Genomic DNA, 23,385 nt, shown 5'->3' with positions numbered 1-23,385 from the left:
AAGGGGTAGGAGATAAGGAAATGTTTTGGGGAACATTTGGCCTTCAATACCTACAAATAAGTAGCATAGGAGAAACTTGCAATATGAGGGAGGGGATTCACCTTCGTGCCAAACGAAAACAGCACAGCCAATGGTCCACACTGTGATTAGATAACCTCAACGACAATCAACAATATTGTCCAATGACAGTGGTAGTATCAACGAATGCTTATCACTCTACAGATAATCATTGGCCAGTCAGATGTCGATCATCACGAAAACGTACCCTCCTATTTTTACATCAATGAAACTCCGTGCGATATCATTAGTCGACCGTATAGACGTAAAACACGAATGACCCTCAACGATTGGCTGATTTACTTGTCCGTTTCTGTCAATCTCGCTGAAAATCCAATGAGAAGCCCCGACTCGCTCATTGTTCCTCCTGCTTATGGGTACGCACGGGTCACGTGTTGTTTGTGCTCTGCTCGGTAGAGTTGTGTACAGAGAGTGAGAAGGGGACTGATCGCTAGCTTGGGTGCTAACGATTATAGAAACTGGGGTGAACGTGGAGATGTTTCACAGGGTGTGCTTCCTTTTCTAAAAGCGCATATTGGATACCTGTTTGTCACGAAGAGGCCTGGAGGACGGGCCGTTTTCAAACGGAACCAACATACATTTCTGCATGTATTGTAGCTAACCATCGCGCCGTGTAGCCACAGCAGCTCCAGCCGGAGCCCGTCTCCAAAACAAGAATGGGGTCTAGGTCCACATCACGGCTTAGGTAAATAAAGTGACCTTTGGTTGTGTTCTCTAAATGGCAAATTTCACGAATTACCAAGAAAGCAAAGCCGCTATGTTGTTAGTGGAGACGCAACAGAGGGTCATCGGGACGAAACCAGCGGCGGCGGCGGCCAACAGCAACGACACCTCGGTCGGGGAACCCCCTTCCCTATTATTGAATATCGGTGGCGTCGGAGCCAGCGGAGCTCGTGTCCATCAGCAGCACTTTCCACCCTCCAGACAACATCACTACCCCCAGAGCTCGCTGCCCAAAGAACAACAACACCCGCTGTCGCACCACTACCAGGCGGCGACGCAGCAACCGCAGCATCATCTCTCCGGTGAAAACATAACGGAGTCCCCGGTAAGGAAAGCTTCGTCGTCGTCTTTGAACCTGGTACAACAGGACCCTGCTGCTAGCCACCACACACACGCCGCGTCGGTAAACGCAGCGTCGGCCGCGATACAACTCGCCGTGAATGCTAATGTTAGCGTGGCTACCTCAGAAGGTGTCGTGGACGACATTCAGAAGTGTGGCTATCTGCGGAAACAGAAACACGGCCACAAGAGGTTTTTCGTGCTGAGGGCGGCCAGCCACCTAGGCCTCAGCCGGTTGGAGTATTATGACAGCGAGAAAAAATTCCGTAATAGCCTGCGGTCTGCTGCTGCAGCCGCCGCAACCGGTACGGCCGCCCCTTCTCCCCCGAAAAGGGTGATCTATCTGTATCAGTGCTTCACTGTCAACAAAAGAGCAGATTCCAAAAACAAACACCTCATAGCCCTCTACACTAAGGATGAATACTTTGCGATTGTGGCTGAAAATGAGCAGGAACAAGACGACTGGTACGTTGCCCTGAGTGAATTGATGAGTGAGGGGAAAAAGGGTCATCTAGACTCTGATGAGTTGGATGATGGCTACGGTACCGTCACACCAGGTACGGTTTTCAAAGAGGTGTGGCAGGTGAACGTGAAACCCAAAGGGCTGGGTCAGACCAAGAACCTCACAGGTGTGTATCGTTTATGCCTCTCTACTAAAACTATCCACCTGGTCAAACTAAACTGTGAGACGCCATGTGTCAACCTTCAGCTGATGAACATCAGACGCTGTGGACACTCAGAAAGCTTCTTCTTCATGGAGGTGGGTCGGTCATCCTCTATAGGCCCTGGGGAGATATGGATGCAGGTAGATGACTCTGTAGTGGCACAGAACATGCACGAGACCATTCTGGAGACCATGAAGGCTCTGAAGGCCTTCACCGAGATCCGCCCCAGGAGCAAGAGCCAATCGTCTGGCTCCAACCCCATTGCTTTCATCACCACCCGCCGTCACCTAGGCAACCTGCCTCCGAGCCAAACAGGTCTCCAGCGCCGCTCCAGGACCGAGTCGGTGGTTGGGACGCCGCCATCAAGTAAGAGCTCTGGCGCCAGCGGCTATCGCTTCCGAACATCGAGCGAGGGTGAGGGGACGATGAACCGGCCGTTCCGCTCCGTTACTGGCAGCCTGATCCACCTGAACACCGCCCGGATCCACCTGGGGCGCCAGGAGGGCGGGGTAGGGGCGGGGAACACCGGGAGCACCGGGGGAGTAGGGCGCTACGCCAGGGCGCTACCAGGCTCCACCTACCACGCCCGCTCCGCCTCACTCCCCGTCTCCCACTTCCCCTCCACCACCTCCCCCGTCAGCGTGTCCAGCAGCAGCGGGCACGGCTCGGTCTCCGATACCCTCACCCGGCCCTCCTCCGCGTCAATCTGCGGTTCCCCCTCCGACGGAGGCTTCAACTCCTCAGACGAGTACGGCTCAAGCCCTGGGGACTTCCGCTACTTCCGGGTCCGGAGCAACACGCCTGATTCCCTGGGCAACACCCCACCTATCAGAGAGGAGAACAGCATGAGCGACTACATGGTCATGGGCTGGCACCGCGAGGTGTTTGGTGCGGGCGGCGGGGGAGGGAGTAGTTCTGGTAGCGTGGAGACCCCCCACCGGGACGAGAGCACGTCGACGGATGACGACCGGTCCCTGAGGAGGCAGACCCACTCGTTCACGCGGCCCGGGGGTCAGGGTGGTGTTACCAGCGGCAGCAGTGGCGTGACTGTGTACCAGAAGATGACCCAGACCACCTTCTCGCTGGACGAGTCGGTGTCCGTGAGAGAGGCCCTGTCTCTGGGCCGTACCGACAGCATCACCCAGCCTTCCTCCTCTTCTTCCTCCCTCCGCTCTGACTACAGCTCCTGCTCCGAGCACAGCCAGGGCCGACCCCCTCCTCCCTCCTCCTCCTCGGCCAAGGAGGACAGCGGCTACATGCCCATGTTGTGTGGGGTGGCAGCCTCACCCTGTGACGCCCCGGACTACATGCCTATGCAAGCCAGCTCCCCCTCTCACCACCACCACCATCACCAACCCTCCCACTCTCCCCAAGCCCCCAGCTCAGCCCTAGCCCCACGTTCGCCCCAACAGCCCACAGACCCCAGCGGCTACATGATGATGCTACCAGGGGGGCGGAGCTCCTCTTCCCCAGTCCAGGCCTCCCCCAGCCCCCACAGCAGTAGCAGTAACATGGGTCTGGGTGGAGTTAGTGTCAGTAGTTCTGGTAGTATAGTGGAGCGTCCTGAGAATGGAGAATACATGGACATGTCTTACAGCATAGGAGGAGGTGGAGGGGACGCGGCAGGGGGACGGAAGCTCTCCAACGAGGGGGGATACTATGCACTGAGCACCCCTGAAGGGAGAGACCCTAAATCATACAGCCCCTACTTCTCCCTGCCTCGCTCCTACAAGGCCCCCGCTGCAAGAGAGAGAGAACAGAGGGAACATGATGAGTATGTGCCTATGAGCTCCCCGGCGAAACCAGTCTACTCCCAGATCGCTACCGGCAACGTCGCCGAGAGGGGCGTGACGACGAGGGGTGTTGGTAGTGGGGGGTCAGACACCCATCACATCCCGCCTCACGCCTACCCGCCCCCTCCCTACGGGGTGCACCACCAAGCGGCTAACGGTGACCGACGGACGACCCCGGTCCGGCCCAACCGCCTCCCCCTAGGGCGCCGCAGCTTCCACGGGTCTCTGAGGGTCAGCGAGCCGGCCGCCGACGAGGTACTCTCCAGCCCTGGAGAGTACATCAACATCGAGTTTGGGGGCTGCTACAGACCCCCCACGTCCTATCCTCTCTCTGCCCAGGATGGTTCATCCTCGGTGGGCTCTGCTGAGCAGCGCCGCTCCCCTCCCCACCCCCATCCTCAGAACCAGGACTATATGAGTGTAGAGGTGGGGGTTGGAGGTGGTGGTAGTGGGGTTGATGATGGAGGTCGCCTGGCTAAGAACAAGTCTCCCAGACCCTCTCTGGTGGCTCCCTGGAACCCACCCAGCTACATCCGACCTCTTGCCACTGGGGCCTCCGTGAGTGGGGCCCCTGGTTCTTCTGGAGCTCGATGGCGGACGGGGACAGATGACTACACAGATATGACCTTTAACCTCAGCAGGGGTGAGGAGTCGCGGGGGTTACGGAGTAGCCCCACGGCCATGCTGCAGCATCTGTGTTTGATGGAGGGCCGCTACCCCCCCACCTTACCCCCCAACTCTGCCTCCCCTCCCTCCTCCAGCCCCCAGCCTGAGCCCATCAAGGTGGTACGCGCGGACCCCCAGGGGCGACGCAGACACAGCTCCGAAACCTTTTCCTCATCCTCCACCTCCGGAGGAGGCGGAACCACAAGCTCCAGCACCAACCCCTCCTCGGACTCAGCCAACCCCTCAGCCCTCAACGTAGCTCCTTTGGCTGAGAGCTCCAAGTGGACCGGCTCTGGCTCCTTTGACAGTGTGTGGATGTGTGTTGAGGGGGTAGCGGGGGACTCGGCCGGCCTCCATGCCCGGCCAGGGCCTTCTGATCTGGGCATGGCCTCTGCCTCATCTGGGTGTCCTCCTGGAGGTCGGATGTGCAGGAACATGTCTGTAGGGTATCAGAATGGACTCAACTACATCGCCCTGGAGCTGAGAGAGGACCGGGACTCTAACCCTCTACCCATACCCCAGCAGCAGGGGGGCACCGGGCATGGTACCGGGGCGACCCCCAACGCTCCCCAAGCCAGTAACGTGACTGTGCCAGTAGCGGAGGACAACGGAGCCTACGGCTGTATAGACTTCATCAAGTCAGACGGGATGACTGCCACGTCCAAGGGTGAGTGACAGAGGGATTGTGTGTGTGTGGAGGGGGGGTGCGGTGAGTAAGTGTGTGTGTGTATACAAAAGCGTATTGCTCATACGTCTGTGATAGGCTTTGGGCGGTACACCGTAATATACCGTATACCGGGGTATTTGGAAATAGCCACAGGATGGTTTTTCAATACCGTTTAAACAATTTCTTTGAGGTTTTTCTATACATTTTAATATTTGTAGCTACTTTTTAAGTAAATACCTTCTGTCAACTTGTGCAATATGTTAGGAGATAAAGAAGATCGAGTTCTTCATTTCACCTGTCACATTATTTAACATTATGAAGCTGTCCGTAGTTCCCCAGAACTGTTGAGCCAGTCACGTGTTTGTTTGTAAATAGCACAGCTGGAGAAAGCGGGAGTCCAGCTGTGTATTGACAGGGGTCATGTTTTATATTGAAAGTGAAGTGTTTTTTTGCTTCCATAGAATGATCAGGGGCATGCAACTATAGTTTTTCTTCACAGAAAATACATTAGTGCAACACATTCGGCAGAAAACAGCTTCATTTTCATCAGATGACAACAGAAGTGCAACGCTATTTGGCTGGCAGCCACTCAAGTAGGCTAAATGAGCTTACAATGAAAAAGCAAGGTATGTTTTGCAAAAACTGTTTTTTATTATTTTTATTTAATCTTTATTTAACTAGGCAGTTAAGTCAGTTAAGTACAAATTCTTATTTACATTGACAGCCTACCCCGGACAAACCCGGACAACGCTGGGCCAATTGTGCGCCGCCCTATGGGACTCCCGTTCACGGCCGGTTGTGATACAGCCCGGGATCGAACCAGGGTCTGTAGTGACGCCTCTAGCACTGAGATGCAGTGCCTTAAACTATGCATGGCCATCATATTTCTGTTTATTATAGAATGTAGCTACATTTCATCATGTTTTTCTTAAAGTTAATCTAGCATTTTACCAGAGAAAAGTAGGCTACACTGAGAAAAGTACCAGAGAAAAGCAGCTATACACCAGTCAGAGCTGTCTGCTGATAGAATGCAGTGGAGAAGTGCAACTGAAGCGCAACATTAGTCTGATGCCGAGCAGAAATTACAATAAGAAGCATTTTAGATCTGTGTTTACAAAACGCAGCAAGCTATTTCTTATTCGTTGTATATTTTTTTCCTGCCTGAAAACAAATAATTCTGCATTAACTAGCAAGTTAAACGTTATCTAAGTAAGTGGCTGACTTAATGAGGTGACGGAGGCGTCATAATGTGTTGGCTTTTTGCCGTGTTTGAGAAGTCACAGCTGTTTTGGATGCGTTATCTGTACAGCTGCCACTGCTATCTTTTGATTTCCTAGCATTTTTTTCTCCTCTCAGTTCTCAGCCTGTCTGCTCCTCCCCCATGTTCTCTGAGCAGAGCAGGCAGGCCCGTTGCCCTAGCGACTCCAGACTCCACACAGACACAGCTTGAATGCTGCCCTAGAGCCAGTACTGTTCATTTGCACCAATGTATCTCGTTCACATTCGCTTGTAAATGTCCAAACTCACCAAAAATGACATTCGGTAGCTCCTACCTAAATACGTATAACTTTATGAGCTGGACTGCCTGTCTTTGCAATTTGTTTCTTTTTTTTTGTTTGCGCTCGTTAGCATATTTATCTAGCAGCCTCCATGGAAATGCTAATTTTGTTAGCATTCTGATAATAGACACCTAATGGGCTTATACTAAGCTGGTAATACCGTAAATCCCAGGATAAGAGAAGGACGATATGAGAATCTGGATACCGCCTAACCCTAGTCTGTGACTGTGCAGTCTGTGTGTGTGCGCTGGCCCTCCAGTTGTCGGCATGCCCTGCAGTGTAAAAGGTAATCATGATGAGAAGAGAGGGAATCTCACCTACTGTACTACATACACTTCATTGATCCAGGTCCTGGCCAAAGTGGGTCAAACGGTACCATGTAATATGGAGAAACCTTGACCTGCACTTGCCCCTGTGTGTGTGTGTGTGTTTCCACCAGAGAGAGTGTGTGTTTGTGTTCGTTGCGTTGACTCCTTGCTGCCCCCCTTAGCGAGGTCATTTCTTAGTTTCGTTCCATTGGAAAACCAACACTGTGTGTGTTTTGTGGGTGTGTGTGGTTTTCCGTAGAAAAACCAACACTCTTCTCCGATAAAGCTTGTTGTCACTGTTTGAAGTGTTTCCACTGTCATACTAATGTGTGTGTGTGTGGAGTCATGCGGAGGGTCTTTGATGTGCTCTAATTGGACCAGCGTGTCGGGGCACCACAGCAATAGAACAGAGCCACAGGAAATGCATCATCATCACACAGGAATACACTTCCTGTGACCTGCCCTCAGCAGCCAACCAGGCCCCTTTCAGCACCCTTTTCCTTTTGTTCCTCCAGAGGAACACCTTCTGAAACAGGGTAGTGGGCTACTGGGACCTGTTCATTATGACATGCTGTAGCAAAACCTTTTTACTTAGGGTAGAGAGTGTTCGCTAGCTAGCAGCACCCTTTCCTGTCCCACATCCTGGTCCTCTGTAGCTCAGCTGGTAGAGCACGGCGCTTGTAACGCCAAGGTAGTGGGTTCGATCCCCGGGACCACCCATACACAAAAAAATAAAAAATATGTATGCACGCATGACTGTAAGTCGCTTTGGATAAAAGCGTCTGCTAAATGGCATATTATTATTAACATCCAAAGGCCCCCTTCATAGTGTGACAGTGTGAGCCTACTAGTTGTACTGGTCTTGGAGCTGCTTGGAGCTGAGTTAAGGTCCTGTAGTAGAGAGTGTTGGCTAGCTGCTGGTGAGGGTGTTGGCTAGCTGCTGGTGAGGGTGTTGGCTAGCTGCTGGTGAGGGTGTTGGCTAGCTGCTGGTGAGCGTGTTGGCTAGCTGCTGGTGAGGGTGTTGGCTAGCTGCTGGTGAGCGTGTTGGCTAGCTGCTGGTGAGGGTGTTGGCTAGCTGCTGGTGAGGGTGTTGGCTAGCTGCTGGTGAGCGTGTTGGCTAGCTGCTGGTGAGCGTGTTGGCTAGCTGCTGGTGAGCGTGTTGGCTAGCTGCTGGTGAGCGTGTTGGCTAGCTGCTGGTGAGCGTGTTGGCTAGCTGCTGGTGAGCGTGTTGGCTAGCTGCTGGTGAGCGTGTTGGCTAGCTGCTGGTGAGCGTGTTGGCTAGCTGCTGGTGAGCGTGTTGGCTAGCTGCTGGTGAGGGTGTTGGCTAGCTGCTGGTGAGCGTGTTGGCTAGCTGCTGGTGAGGGTGTTGGCTAGCTGCTGGTGAGCGTGTTGGCTAGCTGCTGGTGAGGGTGTTGGCTAGCTGCTGGTGAGCGTGTTGGCTAGCTGCTGGTGAGGGTGTTGGCTAGCTGCTGGTGAGGGTGTTGGCTAGCTGCTGGTGAGGGTGTTGGCTAGCTGCTGGTGAGGGTGTTGGCTAGCTGCTGGTGAGAGTGTTGGCTAGCTGCTGGTGAGGGTGTTGGCTAGCTGCTGGTGAGCGTGTTGGCTAGCTGCTGGTGAGGGTGTTGGCTAGCTGCTGGTGAGGGTGTTGGCTAGCTGCTGGTGAGGGTGTTGGCTAGCTGCTGGTGAGGGTGTTGGCTAGCTGCTGGTGAGGGTGTTGGCTAGCTGCTGGTGAGGGTGTTGGCTAGCTGCTGGTGAGGGTGTTGGCTAGCTGCTGGTGAGAGTGTTGGCTAGCTGCTGGTGAGGGTGTTGGCTAGCTGCTGGTGAGCGTGTTGGCTAGCTGCTGGTGGCGTGTTGGCTAGCTGCTGGTGAGGGTGTTGGCTAGCTGCTGGTGAGCGTGTTGGCTAGCTGCTGGTGAGCGTGTTGGCTAGCTGCTGGTGAGGGTGTTGGCTAGCTGCTGGTGAGGGTGTTGGCTAGCTGCTGGTGAGGGTGTTGGCTAGCTGCTGGTGAGGGTGTTGGCTAGCTGCTGGTGAGGGTGTTGGCTAGCTGCTGGTGAGCGTGTTGGCTAGCTGCTGGTGAGGGTGTTGGCTAGCTGCTGGTGAGGGTGTTGGCTAGCTGCTGGTGAGGGTGTTGGCTAGCTGCTGGTGAGAGTGTTGGCTAGCTGCTGGTGAGCGTGTTGGCTAGCTGCTGGTGAGCGTGTTGGCTAGCTGCTGGTGAGCGTGTTGGCTAGCTGCTGGTGAGGGTGTTGGCTAGCTGCTGGTGAGAGTGATGGCTAGCTCATCCTATTTCACATCATCTATATTTACTGCTTTATTTTCAGACTGACAGTTATTTATCAGCTGGGTCTAGCAGTAGGCATGTGTATGCTTAATCCCAAATTGCACCCTATTCCCTAATGTAGTGCACTACTTTTGACCAGAGCCCTGTATAAGGAATAGGGTGCCATTTGAGACACAGAATGTGCACTGGCCCTAAAGCAGGAAGCTGCACAGGCAACTGGATCCCCTTTCGTGTGTGTGTGTCAGCGTGTGTGTGAGCGTGTTTGGTGTTGAACCTGAACTCTCTCACACTCTGATATACATACACACATATGTTAATATAGTCTCAAGATGTTAGGTCAAATCAATTTGAATGTTTTAGTAGGCTTTAGGTTATACCTCTTTAATTAATTGGCTTATTGCTGTATAATAAGTTGCTGGATAATACGTTTCAAATGAATATGTAAGGGGTAATCAACGAGGGGCTATGCGTTCTATGGAAAATAATGAACAACGTGGAAGGTGTGTTCCATGACGCGCTATATGAGTGGAACTGACCTTCCACCGATTTGCATTATTTCCCAGAGAACGCATAGAGCCTTGAGTTGATTATCCCTTTCATACCATGGATATAATTTAACACATCTGCCAGTAGAAATGTGTTCAACATCCACTGAAGTAGCTAGAAAGTTTACAAGATAGCTGCAGTAGTTGCTGTGGTAACCAAACAGACTTGCTAGTTTAGCTAACCAAACCATCAGTCCTAGCTTGCTATTATGAAAATCAAATTCAACAATGCCAATACTGTTTTCAATTCGACTTTTGCTTTCAAAAGCAGCTCGAACAAAACATATACCATGAGTTACAGGGAAATAATGCATGCTCTAGAACGCCAATCAGAAAAGAGTATTCAACAATGCCATGGTATAAGACGATAGAAGACTTCCATACTAATACTGCTGTTACAGTAACTGCTTCAGGTAGTGTTATCAGCCATTTCTATGGCAATGCCTCTTCCTGTGGACTTTCATTAGGCCTATATAGACTTGTATGTTAGTGTGTCCTTTGTTACTCATAGGTAAACACCTCCTGTCTCTGAGTCAAAGCCAGGGTATTTTCCCAGTAGGCTACTAGGAATATATTAGCCTAGTGACTAACAGGCTAGCTAGCTGTTTACTGTTGTAAAGTGTGGTGTGTCTGTGTGGTGTGTGTGAGTGTGTCTGTGTGGGGTGTGTGTACTGTGGTAGGCCTGAATGTTTTCTCATTCTCTAGGACAGGGATCATCAACTAGATTCAGCCGCGGGCCGATTTATTTTCTTGAACGTATAGTCTGTGGGCCGGAACATAATTACAATTCATTTGTAGACTGCAAATTGACCACAAGAAGCCCAAACTGATATAATATTTGACTAAAACATAATCATTTCAAACCTTGCTTACATTTTGTATACGGTCACGTGTCTCTCTATTATGCGTGGGAATACTTGGGAACAGATTTTTTTCCAAATTAAATTCATTTGGAGCTGATTTCCTGGTGTTTTTACAGTCTTATGTCCAACAATATAAAAAACAACTTGGGGGGGCAAATGAAATCACCCGTGGGCCACCCTGCTTTAGGATGATGGAGTATTAATAGTAAACGTTCTCCCACATTCAGATAGGAGGAGGATGTGAGGTGACTAATACGAAATTGGTTGAGTAATCAAATTCTTGGGTTACCATGTGCCTTGAGTGGAAAAAATCCCCTAAACTCCAAAGCTTATATTTTGTATTGTTGGACATAAAAGACTGAATAAAACACCAGCAGATCAGCTCCAAGGGATTTAGATTTTGAAAATCCGTTCCAAAGTATTCCCACGCATAATATAATATAATATATATATATATATATATATATATATATATATATATATATATACAGTGCTATGAAAAAGTATTTGCCCCCTTTCTAATTTTCTCTACTTTTGCATATTTGTGATACTGATTGTTATCAGATCTTCAACCAAAACCTAATATTAGATAAAGGGAACATAAGTGAACAAATAACACAACAATTACATTTTTATTTCATTTATTTCATAAACAAAGTTATGCAACACCCAATTCCTCTGTGTGAAAAAGTAATTGCCCCCTTACACTCTAACTGGTTGTGCCACCTTTAGCTGCAATGACTCCAACCAAATGCTTCCTGTAGTTGTTGATCAGTCTCTCGCGTCGCTGTGGAGGAATTTTGGCTCACTCTTCCATGCAGAACTGCTTTAACTCAGTGACGTGTGGGCTTTCAAGCATGAACTGCTCGTTTCAAGTCCTGCCACAACATCTTAATTGGGATTAGGTCTGGACTTTGACTAGGCCATTCCAAAACTTCCAATTTGTTGCTTTTTAGCAATTTCCATGTAGACTTGATTGTGTGTTTTGGATCATTGTCTTGCTGCATGACCCAGCTGCGCTTCAGCTTCAGCTCACAGACGGATGGTCTGACATTCTCCTGTAGAATTATCTGATACAGAGCAGAATTCATGGTTCCTTCTATTAAGGCAAGTCGTCCAGGTCCTGAGGCAGCAAAGCATCCCCAAACCATCACACCACCACCACCATGCTTGACCTTTGGTATGATGTTCTTACTATGGAATGCAGTGTTTGGTTTTCGCCAGGCATAATGGGAACCATCTCGTCCAAAAAGGTGACTCAAGTTTGCCAAAAAGCACCTGGATGATCATCAAGACTCTTGGAAGAGCATTCTATGAACAGATTATTCAAAAGTATAGCTTTTTGGACGACATGGTTCCAGTAATGCCTGGCGAAAACCAAACACTGCAATCCATAGTAAGAACAAGCGTGGTGGTGGTGTGATGATATATATATATATATATATATATATATATATACAGATGATATATATATATATAGACAGTGAGGGGAAAAAAGTATTTGATCCCCTGCTGATTTTGTACGTTTGCCCACTGACAAAGACATGATCAGTCTATAATTTTAATGGTAGGTTTATTTGAACAGTGAGAGACAGAATATCCAGAAAAACACATATCAAAAATGTTATAAATTGATTTGCATTTTAATGAGGGAAATAAGTATTTGACCCCTCTGCAAAACATGACTTAGTACTTGGTGGCAAAACCCTTGTTGGCAATCACAGAGGTCAGACGTTTCTTGTAGTTGGCCACCAGGCTTGCACACATCTCAGGAGGGATTTTGTACCACTCCTCTTTGCAGATCTTCTCCAAGTCATTAAGGTTTCGAGGCTGACGTTTGGAAACTCGAACCTTCAACTCCCTCCACAGATTTTCTATGGGATTAAGGTCTGGAGACTGGCTAGGCCACTCCAGGACCTTAATGTGCTTCTTCTTGAGCCACTCCTTTGTTGCCTTGGCCGTGTGTTTTGGATCATTGTCATGCTGGAATACCCATCCACGACCCATTTTAATTGCCCTGGCTGAGGGAAGGAGGTTCTCACCCAAGATTTGACGGTACATGGCCCCGTCCATCGTCCCTTTGATGCAGTGAAGTTGTCCTGTCCCCTTAGCAGAAAAACACCCCCAAAGCATAATGTTTCTACCTCCATGTTTGACGGTGGGGATGGTGTTCTTGGTGTCATAGGCAGCATTCCTCCTCCTCCAAACACGGCGAGTTGAGTTGATGCCAAAGAGCTCGAATTTGGTCTCATCTGACCACAACACTTTCACCCAGTTCTCCTCTGAATCATTCAGATGTTCATTGGCAAACTTCAGATGGCCCTGTATATGTGCTTTCTTGAGCAGGGGGACCTTGCGGGCGCTGCAGGATTTCAGTCCTTCACAGCGTAGTGTGTTACCAATTGTTTTCTTGGTGACTATGGTCCCAGCTGCCTTGAGATCATTGACAAGATCATCCCGTGTAGTTCTGGGCCGATTCCTCACCGTTCTCATGATCATAGCAACTCCACGAGGTGAGATCTTGCATGGAGCCCCAGGTTGAGGGCGATTGACAGTAAAAGTTTCTTCCATTTGCGAATAATCGCACCAACTGTTGTCACCTTCTCACCAAGATGCTTGGCGATGGTCTTGTAGCCCATTCCAGCCTTGTGTAGGTCTACAATCTTGTCCCTGACATCCGTGGAGAGCTCTTTGGTCTTGGCCATGGTGGAGAGTTTGGAATCTGATTGATTGATTGCTTCTGTGGACAGGTGTCTTTTATACAGGTAACAAGCTGAGATTAGGAGCACTCACTTTAAGAGTGTGCTCCTAATCTCAGCTCGTTACCTGTATAAAAGACACCTGGGAGCCAGAAATCCTTCTGATTGAGAGTGGGTCAAATACTTATTTCCCTCAATAAAATGCAAATCAATTTATATTTTTGTGTATGGGTGGTCCCGGGGATCGAACCCACTACCTTGACGTTACAAGCGCCGTGCTCTACCAGCTGAGCTACAGAGGACCAACTTTCTTCTGAAACTAGTCAGTTTATTCTTGTTCTGAGAAATGAAGGCTTTTCCATACCAGAAATTGCCAAGAAACTGAAGATCTCGTACAACGCTGTGTACTACTCCCTTCACAGAACAGCGCAAACTGGCTCTAACCAGAATAGAAAGAGGAGTGGGAGGCCCCGGTGCACAACTGAGCAAGAGGACATATACATTAGTGCCTAGTTTGAGAAACAGACGCCTCACAGGTCCTCAACTGGCAGCGAGTGTGTGTGTGTGTGTGTGTGTGTGTGTGTGTGTGTACATTCTAGGTACATGTCATGTCATTTTCCCCCCAGAATGAAACTGGAATGTCCACTAGTGGACATGATATAACGACTCCTAACATCCCTAGAGATGCCCACTAGCACCCCTAACCCTCCGTGAGACCTCACCCCTGGAATAGCCTAGTTATTGTTCTGGTTTTCCTGAGAGACTCTCTGGGTTCCATTACGGCGGAATTGTGATCAATTAGAATGTTCCTACTTCTAAACAGAATCAGAATGGGAAGGTTAGGAATTCTATCTCCCCATAAAGGTTGTTCCTTGTCAGCCAGTAGAATATAGTATCGTCGTTAACATAATATGTGTGTGTTTCTGTACTGCGTGTGTGTGTTTCTGTACTGCGTGTGTGTGTTTCTGTACTGTAGTGTGTGTGTGACTAGTATTCCCTCACTGTATTGATAAATTGTGAAAAGAACAGCGACAAAAACAATAGGAGATGTAATACTTAAGAAAAACTAAATGTATAAAACAAAGAAATATACAAAGCAATGTAAGTAATGGTTTACATTCAGAATCTAATTCAACAAACAATTAAAAATGACTGGAGGTACTTACATTGTTTTGTTACTTATTATACATGGAGAAAATAGTAGGCTATATTCTATGTTTCCTCCCTTAGCTTGTGGTAAGCTGTGACGTACTGTGCTGCCAACTCTTTAACATCAGACCTTTGTTTGATTGTTCTGTGAATGTAGAACTTTTCAATTTGAATTTAGGGAAGAAGGAATCTCTATACTGAACAAAAATATAAATGCAAAATGTAACAATTTCAAAGATTTTACTGAGTTACAGTTCATAGAAGAAAATCAGTCAATTAGAAATTCATAAATTAGGCCCTAATCTATGGATTTCACATGACTGGGCTGGGGAGCAGCCATGGGTGGGCCTGGGAGGGCATAGGCCCACCCACTTGAGAGCAAGCCCACCCACTGGGGAGCCAGGCCCAGCCAATCAGAAGGAGTTTTCCCCCACAAAATGACTTTATTACAGACAGAAATTCTCTCTCTCTCTCTCTCGCTCTCTCTCGCGCTCTCTCTCTCTCTCTCTCTCTCTCTCTCTCTCTCTCTCTCTCTCTCTCTCTCTCTCTCTCTCTCTCTCTCTCTCTCTCTCTGTCTCTCTGTCTCTCTGTCTCTCTGTCTCTCTGTCTCTCTGTCTCTCTGTCTCTCTCTCTCTCTCTCTGTCTCTCTCTCTCTCTCTCTGTCTCTCTCTCTGTCTCTCTCTGTCTCTCTCTGTCTCTCTCTCTCTGTCTCTCTCTCTGTCTGTGTGTTAAGCCTGTGATTAGTTGATAATGCCATTAGCTGCCTAAAACACACACAGAGTGGGGGGAGGGGCTAATGTGCCCCCCAAACCCAGATTATACTAATGTATAGGATGCATAACTCTGCCTTCGCCTACAATGGTTGCGCTCCCGCATACATCTGATTAACATAATACAAAAATCCCCATTGAAATCCGTCTGTTTAAGCTAGAGATATGTGTTTTTTTTGCATGGCCTGCGTCTCAATCCACTGCATCTGCCGATATCGCCCTTCCGCATCTGTGGTGAAAGGTGGCAGAGCTCGAGCGGTGTTTGTCAGACCATGAGAGATCCCAAAAATCGTTTTTCTTGCGAAAACGGTTTGGCCTACAAACTGTTATGACCACTCAATTGAAAGCGGAGACTCTCAAGAACACGATGGTGTTCTCCGATTGTGTTTTGCCCTAGGACGCTCACAAGATTCATCTGAAGGTCCCCAGTACCAGTTAAAAAAATTAATGGTCATATATATATATATATAGTTTAGTGCCTAAAATAAAGGGATAAATACATGGGGATAAATACATGTACAAAATAAATACATTGTTTCCTGATCTTTCTTATATCTCTCAGATATAGGACAGACACTTCAGAAAAAACGTCATTTTGATTTTCTTTGGGGGGGACTATCTGTTGTTCCATTTAGTGAATCTGTTATTCAATGTGTTTCTATTGGCTAATAGCAGTAATGCCAAATTCCATGTTTCATCCAATCATTTTTTTCTATATTTTTTTTGATACCTTAAGGGGTCTTAAAATTTAATGACAGACTTTTGGCTGCAATGTTTTTTTTAAAAATCTGGCTTTACATGTGGAAATGTTGTACAGTGTACCTTTAACAGAAAAACACCTTCCGGTGTAAAAACCACTGAAATTAAAAACAAACCACATTTGAAGTGAGAAGTAGGCATCAAGCTGAAAAAGAACTTTTAACAGTATGAATTAGGCTGTTTTGAGAAGGTTCGAATCCTACGCGCACACTGACACGCGCGCACACTGACACGCGCGCACACTGACACACGCGCACACTGACACACGTGCACACTGACACACGTGCACACTGACACACGCTGACTGGGTCATGGAGGGTGAGAGTACAGCGACAGTAGTGGGATTTAAGAATGGCTGTTGTTTTATTATAGTAGTGAGTTTGTGGGCATGGCTGGTTTCTGAATGTACTCACATGCACACAAACACACTTTCTTTCTTTCTCCCTCTCTCTCTGACTGTCACAGACAGACCCTTAGGCCAGTGGTTTTCAAGCCTCTCCTCTAGGACCCTCAGCCGTTCCTTGTGTTTGATCTATCCCATAGCTAGCACACCTGATTTCAATCATCAACTAATCATAAAGCCCTTGACTAGGTAAATCAGGTGAGCTAGTTCAGCGCTACAATAAAATTGTGAAATGTCTGTTGGTCCCCAAAGCGAGGTTTGAAAACCACTGCCTTAGGCCAAGTGTAGGGCCCCATAAAAGCAGTTATTTATTTTACCTGATTCCGTTTTTGTTTTTCCAGGTTTCCGTTTTTCCCCATGTTTTCAGGTTTCCGCTCTCAAAATCACACCTTTTTAATAGAACATAAAATGTTGTTTTTCTTAGTCCACAATAATGCTTAAACCACATCAGGAGACCAGTTTTGAGGTCTGGGAAAAATCTAAGATAATTATTATTTCGAATTTTGGCTGTAGTTACCCTTTAATGCAAGTGCCAACAGCCAGAGCCTGTTGTTTGGATAGCGGTGTTTCTGTAGCGCTCATGTGATTGCAGAGTTTGCAAAACAAGTGGCCACTGGATTGATGCATATAATCATATCATTCTGCCAGGTAGGCATAGGCTACTTTGTAGTTAACATTTAATTGAGAAGGTTTTTGAGAAAGCTTTTCCATCAACCAGCAGACGGTTATCATTAGCATCATCGCTAAATGCGACACAAAGTGTAGACTAGACATACGAGAGCTGCACACAACCCAAACAGACGGGGTCATGACCTTTTAGAAAGTTGCAGGAAAATGCAAATCACCAATGCATTTTGTTCATGTCTAATGATTAACTTGGGCAAATTAATGCATTTTCTAATATGTTCAATACATTTAGTTGATTCCCTACTAAGTTAAAAACAACTTTTTTTTAATGTCTGGATTCCGTGATTCCGTCCACGTTTTCCGCAAAACAGAATTTATAGGGCCCTACAAGTGGAAGGATTGCCCTTTCCATTTCAGTCGAGAAAAGAGGAGATGAGGCAGGGGCATGAGGTGTTGAGAAGCCACATGGGCAGCCTGGTCGCTCCGACTAGGCATACCTCAAAAAGGTATAATATAATACGAGTGGGTGTGAGACCGTGTTGACATGGATGGCATTACCACTATTAAGACTCATCCCACCATTTCATCAGGATATCTATTGAAGTTGAGCCCCTTGGATGGAATTGACCCCCAAGTCCCCAACTAGAGGGATGGGGGGAGGAGGAGAAGGAGGAGGAAGGGTGGAGAAGAGTAGAGGCTAATTCCTTCTCCTCCTTTTTTCTCCTCCGTCCGGCTTCAGCGGTCTTCTCAGGTCAACCTCTCTCTCTCTCTCCTGCCTCCTCCTTTGTCAAAGAACAGGTAGGCTACAGGGTAAAAACAGATTTGATAGAAAGACGGAGAGGGAGAGAGGAAAGCGAGAGGCAGAGAAGGGTGAAAGAGAGATGGGAATTGGAGAGGATGGAGAGACAGAGAGGACAGTGGCAGAGCTAGCTGAAAATGTGTCCTGTGTTGTACCACAGGCAGTAGCTATCGGCTTACAGGCTAATCAGGGATACTTAACCTGTGAGCTGATTTGAAACCTGACCTTTAACCTCATACTTAACCCAGACCTGACCAGGAACCTCATACCTAACCCAGACCTGACCAGGAACCTCATACCTAACCCAGACCTGACCAGGAACCAAACGGGCCGAAACGGGTATGGACCTATTTGAATTTGTCCAATAAGAAACACTTGTCGTTTTTTCCGTTGTAAAACGTTTTGCTACGGTGTGTACTAATGAATACAACTCAGTGTAACCCAGTTGGTCCTAACCCTAACCCAGCTAAAATAAACTGGCTAGCTAAAATAAACTTGCTACCTCTGGTTGGGGCTTCACTGCCTATGATGATGAAATGGACTGGTCGTTCACTAGCCAGCCTGGCAGCTGGCATTGTAACGATCCTGGAGAAAAAAACCTGTATCAGCCTGACAATAGTGGATTCAAATTGATATCCGCGTTCTAAAGAAGCCGTAAACGATCATGTGATGTTCACTTTCATAGCTTACTGTAGGTTAACTGTCGTCTGTTCTGTCGTATCGGTGATATCAAAAGTTTCACTTCAACCAGTGAGGTGTTTTAGTTTTGATAGTGTGTGTGAAATTATGTCAGCTGGCTGGCTGTTGCTTTGAGAGCCGAAGCACCCCGCCTTAGAGAGAGATTTAGCTTGGGCAAACACTGGCCCAGGCGCCAGACTAGGTCTTAATGCAGGTGGTCTAGGGGTGTTGTGTGGAAATATGCAGGCGTTTTATTGCTGTGTGTGGGGGTACAGTAGTGTCCTGCAGTGGTGGAGTCCGAGGAGATTGTTATGGTCAAAGTCAACTGACATAACAATTAACCAAAGACCTCTGTCCACCTCTTCTCTCTCGCTCTCGCTCTCTTGCCCTGTCTGTCTTTCTGTGTCAACCCTCTCTCCCCTCTCTCTCTCTCTCTCTGCCGCCGCTACTCCCCCCCGTAACAAACAGACAGATAGAAAGCGTTAGCCGGCATTCCTGTCGCTCCAGCCCGTCCACAGCTGAAGCCCTCTCTCTCTCAAAGCATATGTTAATGGTCAGCAGCCAACAGGACAAAGCCCTTATCAAAGCCCTGCTCTGGGTCAACACACACACACACACACACACACACACACACACACACACACACACACACACAAACACAGAGGCATGCACACTTGGGATACACATACCGACACACGCTTACACACACACACACACACACAGGGGATACACACACCGACACACACACACACACACACACAGAGGCATGCACGCTTGGGTTACACACACCGACACACGTTTACACACACACAGAGGATACACACACCGACACACGCTTACACACACACACACAGGGGATACACACACTCACAACAGGGCCGGTCAGAGCCCAGACTAACCTACTACCAGAACCTGTGTGGGTGTGTGTGCCACCACTAACCAGGTTAGCTGAGGCCATGCGGGGACATGCTTCTTTACCAACTGTTTTGGTGAAGTTAACTGATCATCTTTTTCTCGCTCACTCTCTCTCTCCCTCTCTCTCTCCCTTCTATCTCTCTACAGACTGATGATGGATGGAGGGATCTGAGAGGGGTGCATCACAGACCCCCTAACCCCCTCCACCGTGGCCTTCAACACCCCCACACCACACTTTGACCGTCAACCCCTCAACCTCAACCCCCAAGGCCAGCCCACGAGGTCACACCCCCTCTGAACAACAACAACCGCAACATCACTAAAACGATCGAAGACGAAGACTGAAGGCACTCGCATTTGTGTTTTAATAATTTTTTTGTTACTTTGTTTTTAATGATATTTTGTTTTTTCTCAGACCGTCTGGTTCTGAGGCTGCTGTCGATGTTAAAGGACTTTAGATATAATAACTTTTATTTCTGATCTAACAGTACGAAAAGGGAGCTTTGCTTAAACAGTTGAGTATGGCTGTATAACAGTAATGAATAATACGTCTTAGAGACTGGGTGGAGGCCGACCGGTCAGTACAGTTTTCTCTTAAGACTTATATACACACTACTATATTTATTGCCACAAAAGGTTTCAGGTGCATTTATTATGTTAACATGATTTATTTAGTATTTTTGTATTAGGTAGCAGAGAAGGGTACTGGACTCAACGATGGTCCCAGTTTTCCTGATGAAAAAGATTTTCTGTAAAAGAAGCAGGTACTTTATTTCCACTTAAGGGCCTTATTAGCACAGTTCTGGTACAGTGTGTGTGTGTGACGCTTACACAAACACACACACACACACACACTTTCACATATCTGGCTGCTTGTCTGTCCTCTTTAGGCTACATTGAATGACTACACACACGTGTCAGTGTGTCCTGTTTAGGCTAGGCGACACCTGTTGTTTCTGTGACTCCACTAGTCTGTCAGCAGGGCTGCTGGTTCACATAAACACACACAGGGGGCCTGGGCCTCGTTAGGGGTCCCAGTAATCCGACTCTACCCCCCAAGGTGCAACGTGCTGGGCATATTTGCCCCCTGTGCAACACACACACACACACACACACACACACACTCAATACACACGTGGACACGCACACATACTCATACAAACACACATCTCTGTCAGCCTCTAACTTCCCTGCTTATGAACTCTAGACCCTTCCCACTGCCAATAGGAGAGAGAGAGAGAGAGGAGGAGGAGGGGGGGTGAGGGTCTATTCTCGATCTAAACAGATCCACCAGTGGTTTGCTGGAAATGACCTTAGGGTTAGCGCTGGGGGAAGTAGCTACAACAAAGGGTTGAAAACGAGATGAGAGGTGCAATACTTTCTGTTCAATGTGTTGCTTGGAATCAGTCGCTTTGTTCGCCTCAACACAACAGCTGCCCAAACACGTCACGCATCTTCGCATCTTGCCAAAACAACGCACATTTCCACCATCGACTCGCCACACGACAAGACTCATGGGTTTTATTTTCTGATAGGAAAGGGTAGAAGTTAGAAAAACGAGTGTCAGCGCACAACTTGAGAACAGAGGAGTGATAGAAAGACCATCGGAACTCTGAAAGCTGAAGGCCTTCCTCTTTTTTATTATTTTCTTTCATTTTAAGTATTTTACTTTTACGCAAGTATGACAATTAAGTACTTTTTTTCACCACTGGTTAAATACCACAATAACTTTAAGCAGTGCTTTGCTGCAAGCCTGTACATGATGTTTGCATTATAGTACAGCACATAAGAGCAAAATCCAATGGGTACAGATGAGTGTTAACTGCAGGCTTAACCTTAGCGGACTAAACTCCACTGAATGGAACTTCACCAAATGTATTTTGACTCAAGTGTGCCATGGGTGTTTGTATAACATTCCTCTATTCTTTTTTTTTTTTTTACCTCCCTCTCCCTTCTGAAAGGCTGGAAGCTGTTAGTCCTAGAGGACTGTTGTGTATTTTGCGGTATAATCTCTGTCAGCCTTTTATGTAGTTAACCCACTGTAGAGGAGAGATGGATAGAGAGAGAAAGGGGGCTGGAGGGAAGAGGAGATGTTAGTGGCTTGACTGTAGTGTTTTTTTGTTTTAGTTTTTTGCTCACCTGATTATTATACTCCCTCCCTCCCTCCCTCCCTCCCTCCCTCTCTTTTCTAGCTCCTTTACTAATTTGATTTGATGACTGAATCAAAATGTCAGTGGAAAGAAAAATGAGCTTGACTTTTGTTGAGAAAAGAAAACGAAACGTGAAAAGCTACAGTATTTTTCATGGTACGTCTTGTCGGTGTGTTTTCAGTAAGAGGACGTTGATGATGATGATTATGATATTTGTTGGTGCAGAAAAGGGGACAATATGAAAAAGTTGACCCCAAACCCTTTCAACAACCAGTCAGATCCCATCCGTCTAGCTACCCCTCCAGGAATAGGGTGACTTCACCTGTTTTACCCCATTTGGTACAACCAGTGTCTTATATGGTACAGTTACGGGGCACAGAACCTACTGTTATGTTATGGAAAAGGAACCGTTACCATACCTACCAAGGCTGGAACTATAGAACTAGAATTATCATAATTCTAATTCTATGGTTGGAACACATTGAAAGGCTGTACTGTGATTTGTCTGCAATATTTTAAACTTTTATTTGTTCATAAAAAAAACATACATTTCAATTTGAAAGGTTATGATATGCGGTGAAACAAACTTTGTTGCTTTCATATTTCGGATACGTTTAGTTTGACAATGTTTTATTTTTTAGGTTACGCTGCAGTGCTTTTCGGCTTTGAGCTATTAGATTTGACCAATAAAAAAGCTATATTTGGCAAAATACTTTCTGTGATTGAGAAGTCTTACCTAATCAATTATCTAATCAATTCAATCAATCATAAAGATGAGTATTGATTATCAGCCTTTTTTTTTTTTTTTTTTTTTTACAATTTAGTTTTAGTGAATGATTCTGCTTTGTACTGTCTTTATGTTCTGTTGATGATATAGGCCACTACGGCTGTGTCCCAAAACTCCATACTAGCCATGTACTAGACATGCATTCTCAGTAGTGTGCTAGTGTGGATGTTTGAAAAGGGCCATAGCGTTCTGAGTAAACAATAACAAACCCTTTAGAAAATTAATGGGAAAATTCTGATAATAATAACTACGTAATATATTACAGAGGACGTAAACGGTACTGCATAAATATATATGCAGCTGTATTTTCTTTGTTTATCTACTTTACAGAAAAGAGCAGAAGTTAAATCTGTTATTTTATCTAGTTTACAGAAAGGGCAGAAGTTAAATCTCTTTTTTTTGGTGTTGTGTTGATCAGTTTGGTTGAGTCTCTTAAAGACAGACGGGGGTTTTAAATAATTTTGAAACTAAACAAAGACAGGATAAACTTTTTTTCAAAAAGTACAACGACTTGGACATTTTGCAGTTTTGTAAAAAAATACAAAAAAAAGACAAAAGAAAAGAAGTAAAATTGCTGCCTAATGTTTTGTAATTATTACTATTTTATTTGCTGCTGTGTAGTACGAAATAACAACTGGTTGATTGATGGCAACCGCCACAGTGATGAGGAAGGTGTCATTTTCATTGCTACCTGTGGTTTTTCTTTCAGAATTGAATGGCTTTGTAATTTAGCTTTACGGAACAGACAGTTCTCTTCATACTGTGGAGGTGTTGATCCTCGGATGTGCATTATATTTCTCTGCAACGTGCGTCTTTATGAAAAATAAAAATGGTTGAAAAAAAACGAATGATTTCAAAATGATAACTGTTCTTGGTGGATTCCACCCCCCCTCTTTAAATAGCATACAGTTGTTGTTTTTTTCATGTTAATGGCGCCTCAAGGCACCTTTTTTATTATCTCTCTCATCTACTTCAGGAGGGAAAGAGGGATGGGTGCAGGTTCTATTGGGAGGAATGTTGAGCATTGCATAGTGTTTATATTTATCAGACCTTTTGCTTTCGATAGAGCTATTGCAATAAAAATGTCTTCATGTACATCTTACCGTCTCAACTGTCCCTCATTTTGTATTCTTGTATGCTTGTTTGTCATATGGTGTGTGTGTGTGTGT

At 46.8% G+C, this 23,385-nt stretch overlaps 1 protein-coding gene across 1 annotated transcript; it reads left to right on the top strand.

Annotated features, from left to right (window-relative positions):
• The first annotated feature begins 488 nt into the window (after positions 1 to 488).
• LOC121554744 (insulin receptor substrate 2-B-like) lies at positions 489 to 21,389 on the top strand. The gene is made up of 2 exons (XM_041868474.2): positions 489 to 4,931; positions 19,427 to 21,389. The coding sequence occupies exons 1-2, from the start codon at positions 797 to 799 to the stop codon at positions 19,429 to 19,431; spliced, it is 4,140 nt and encodes a 1,379-aa protein (XP_041724408.2). The 5' UTR covers positions 489 to 796; the 3' UTR covers positions 19,432 to 21,389.
• Positions 21,390 to 23,385: the final 1,996 nt, after the last annotated feature.

Source organism: Coregonus clupeaformis, unplaced genomic scaffold (assembly GCF_020615455.1).
Source record: "Coregonus clupeaformis isolate EN_2021a unplaced genomic scaffold, ASM2061545v1 scaf0089, whole genome shotgun sequence".
Classification (NCBI taxonomy): Eukaryota; Metazoa; Chordata; class Actinopteri; order Salmoniformes; family Salmonidae; genus Coregonus; species Coregonus clupeaformis.
This window is presented reverse-complemented; position numbering and strand designations above follow the sequence as displayed.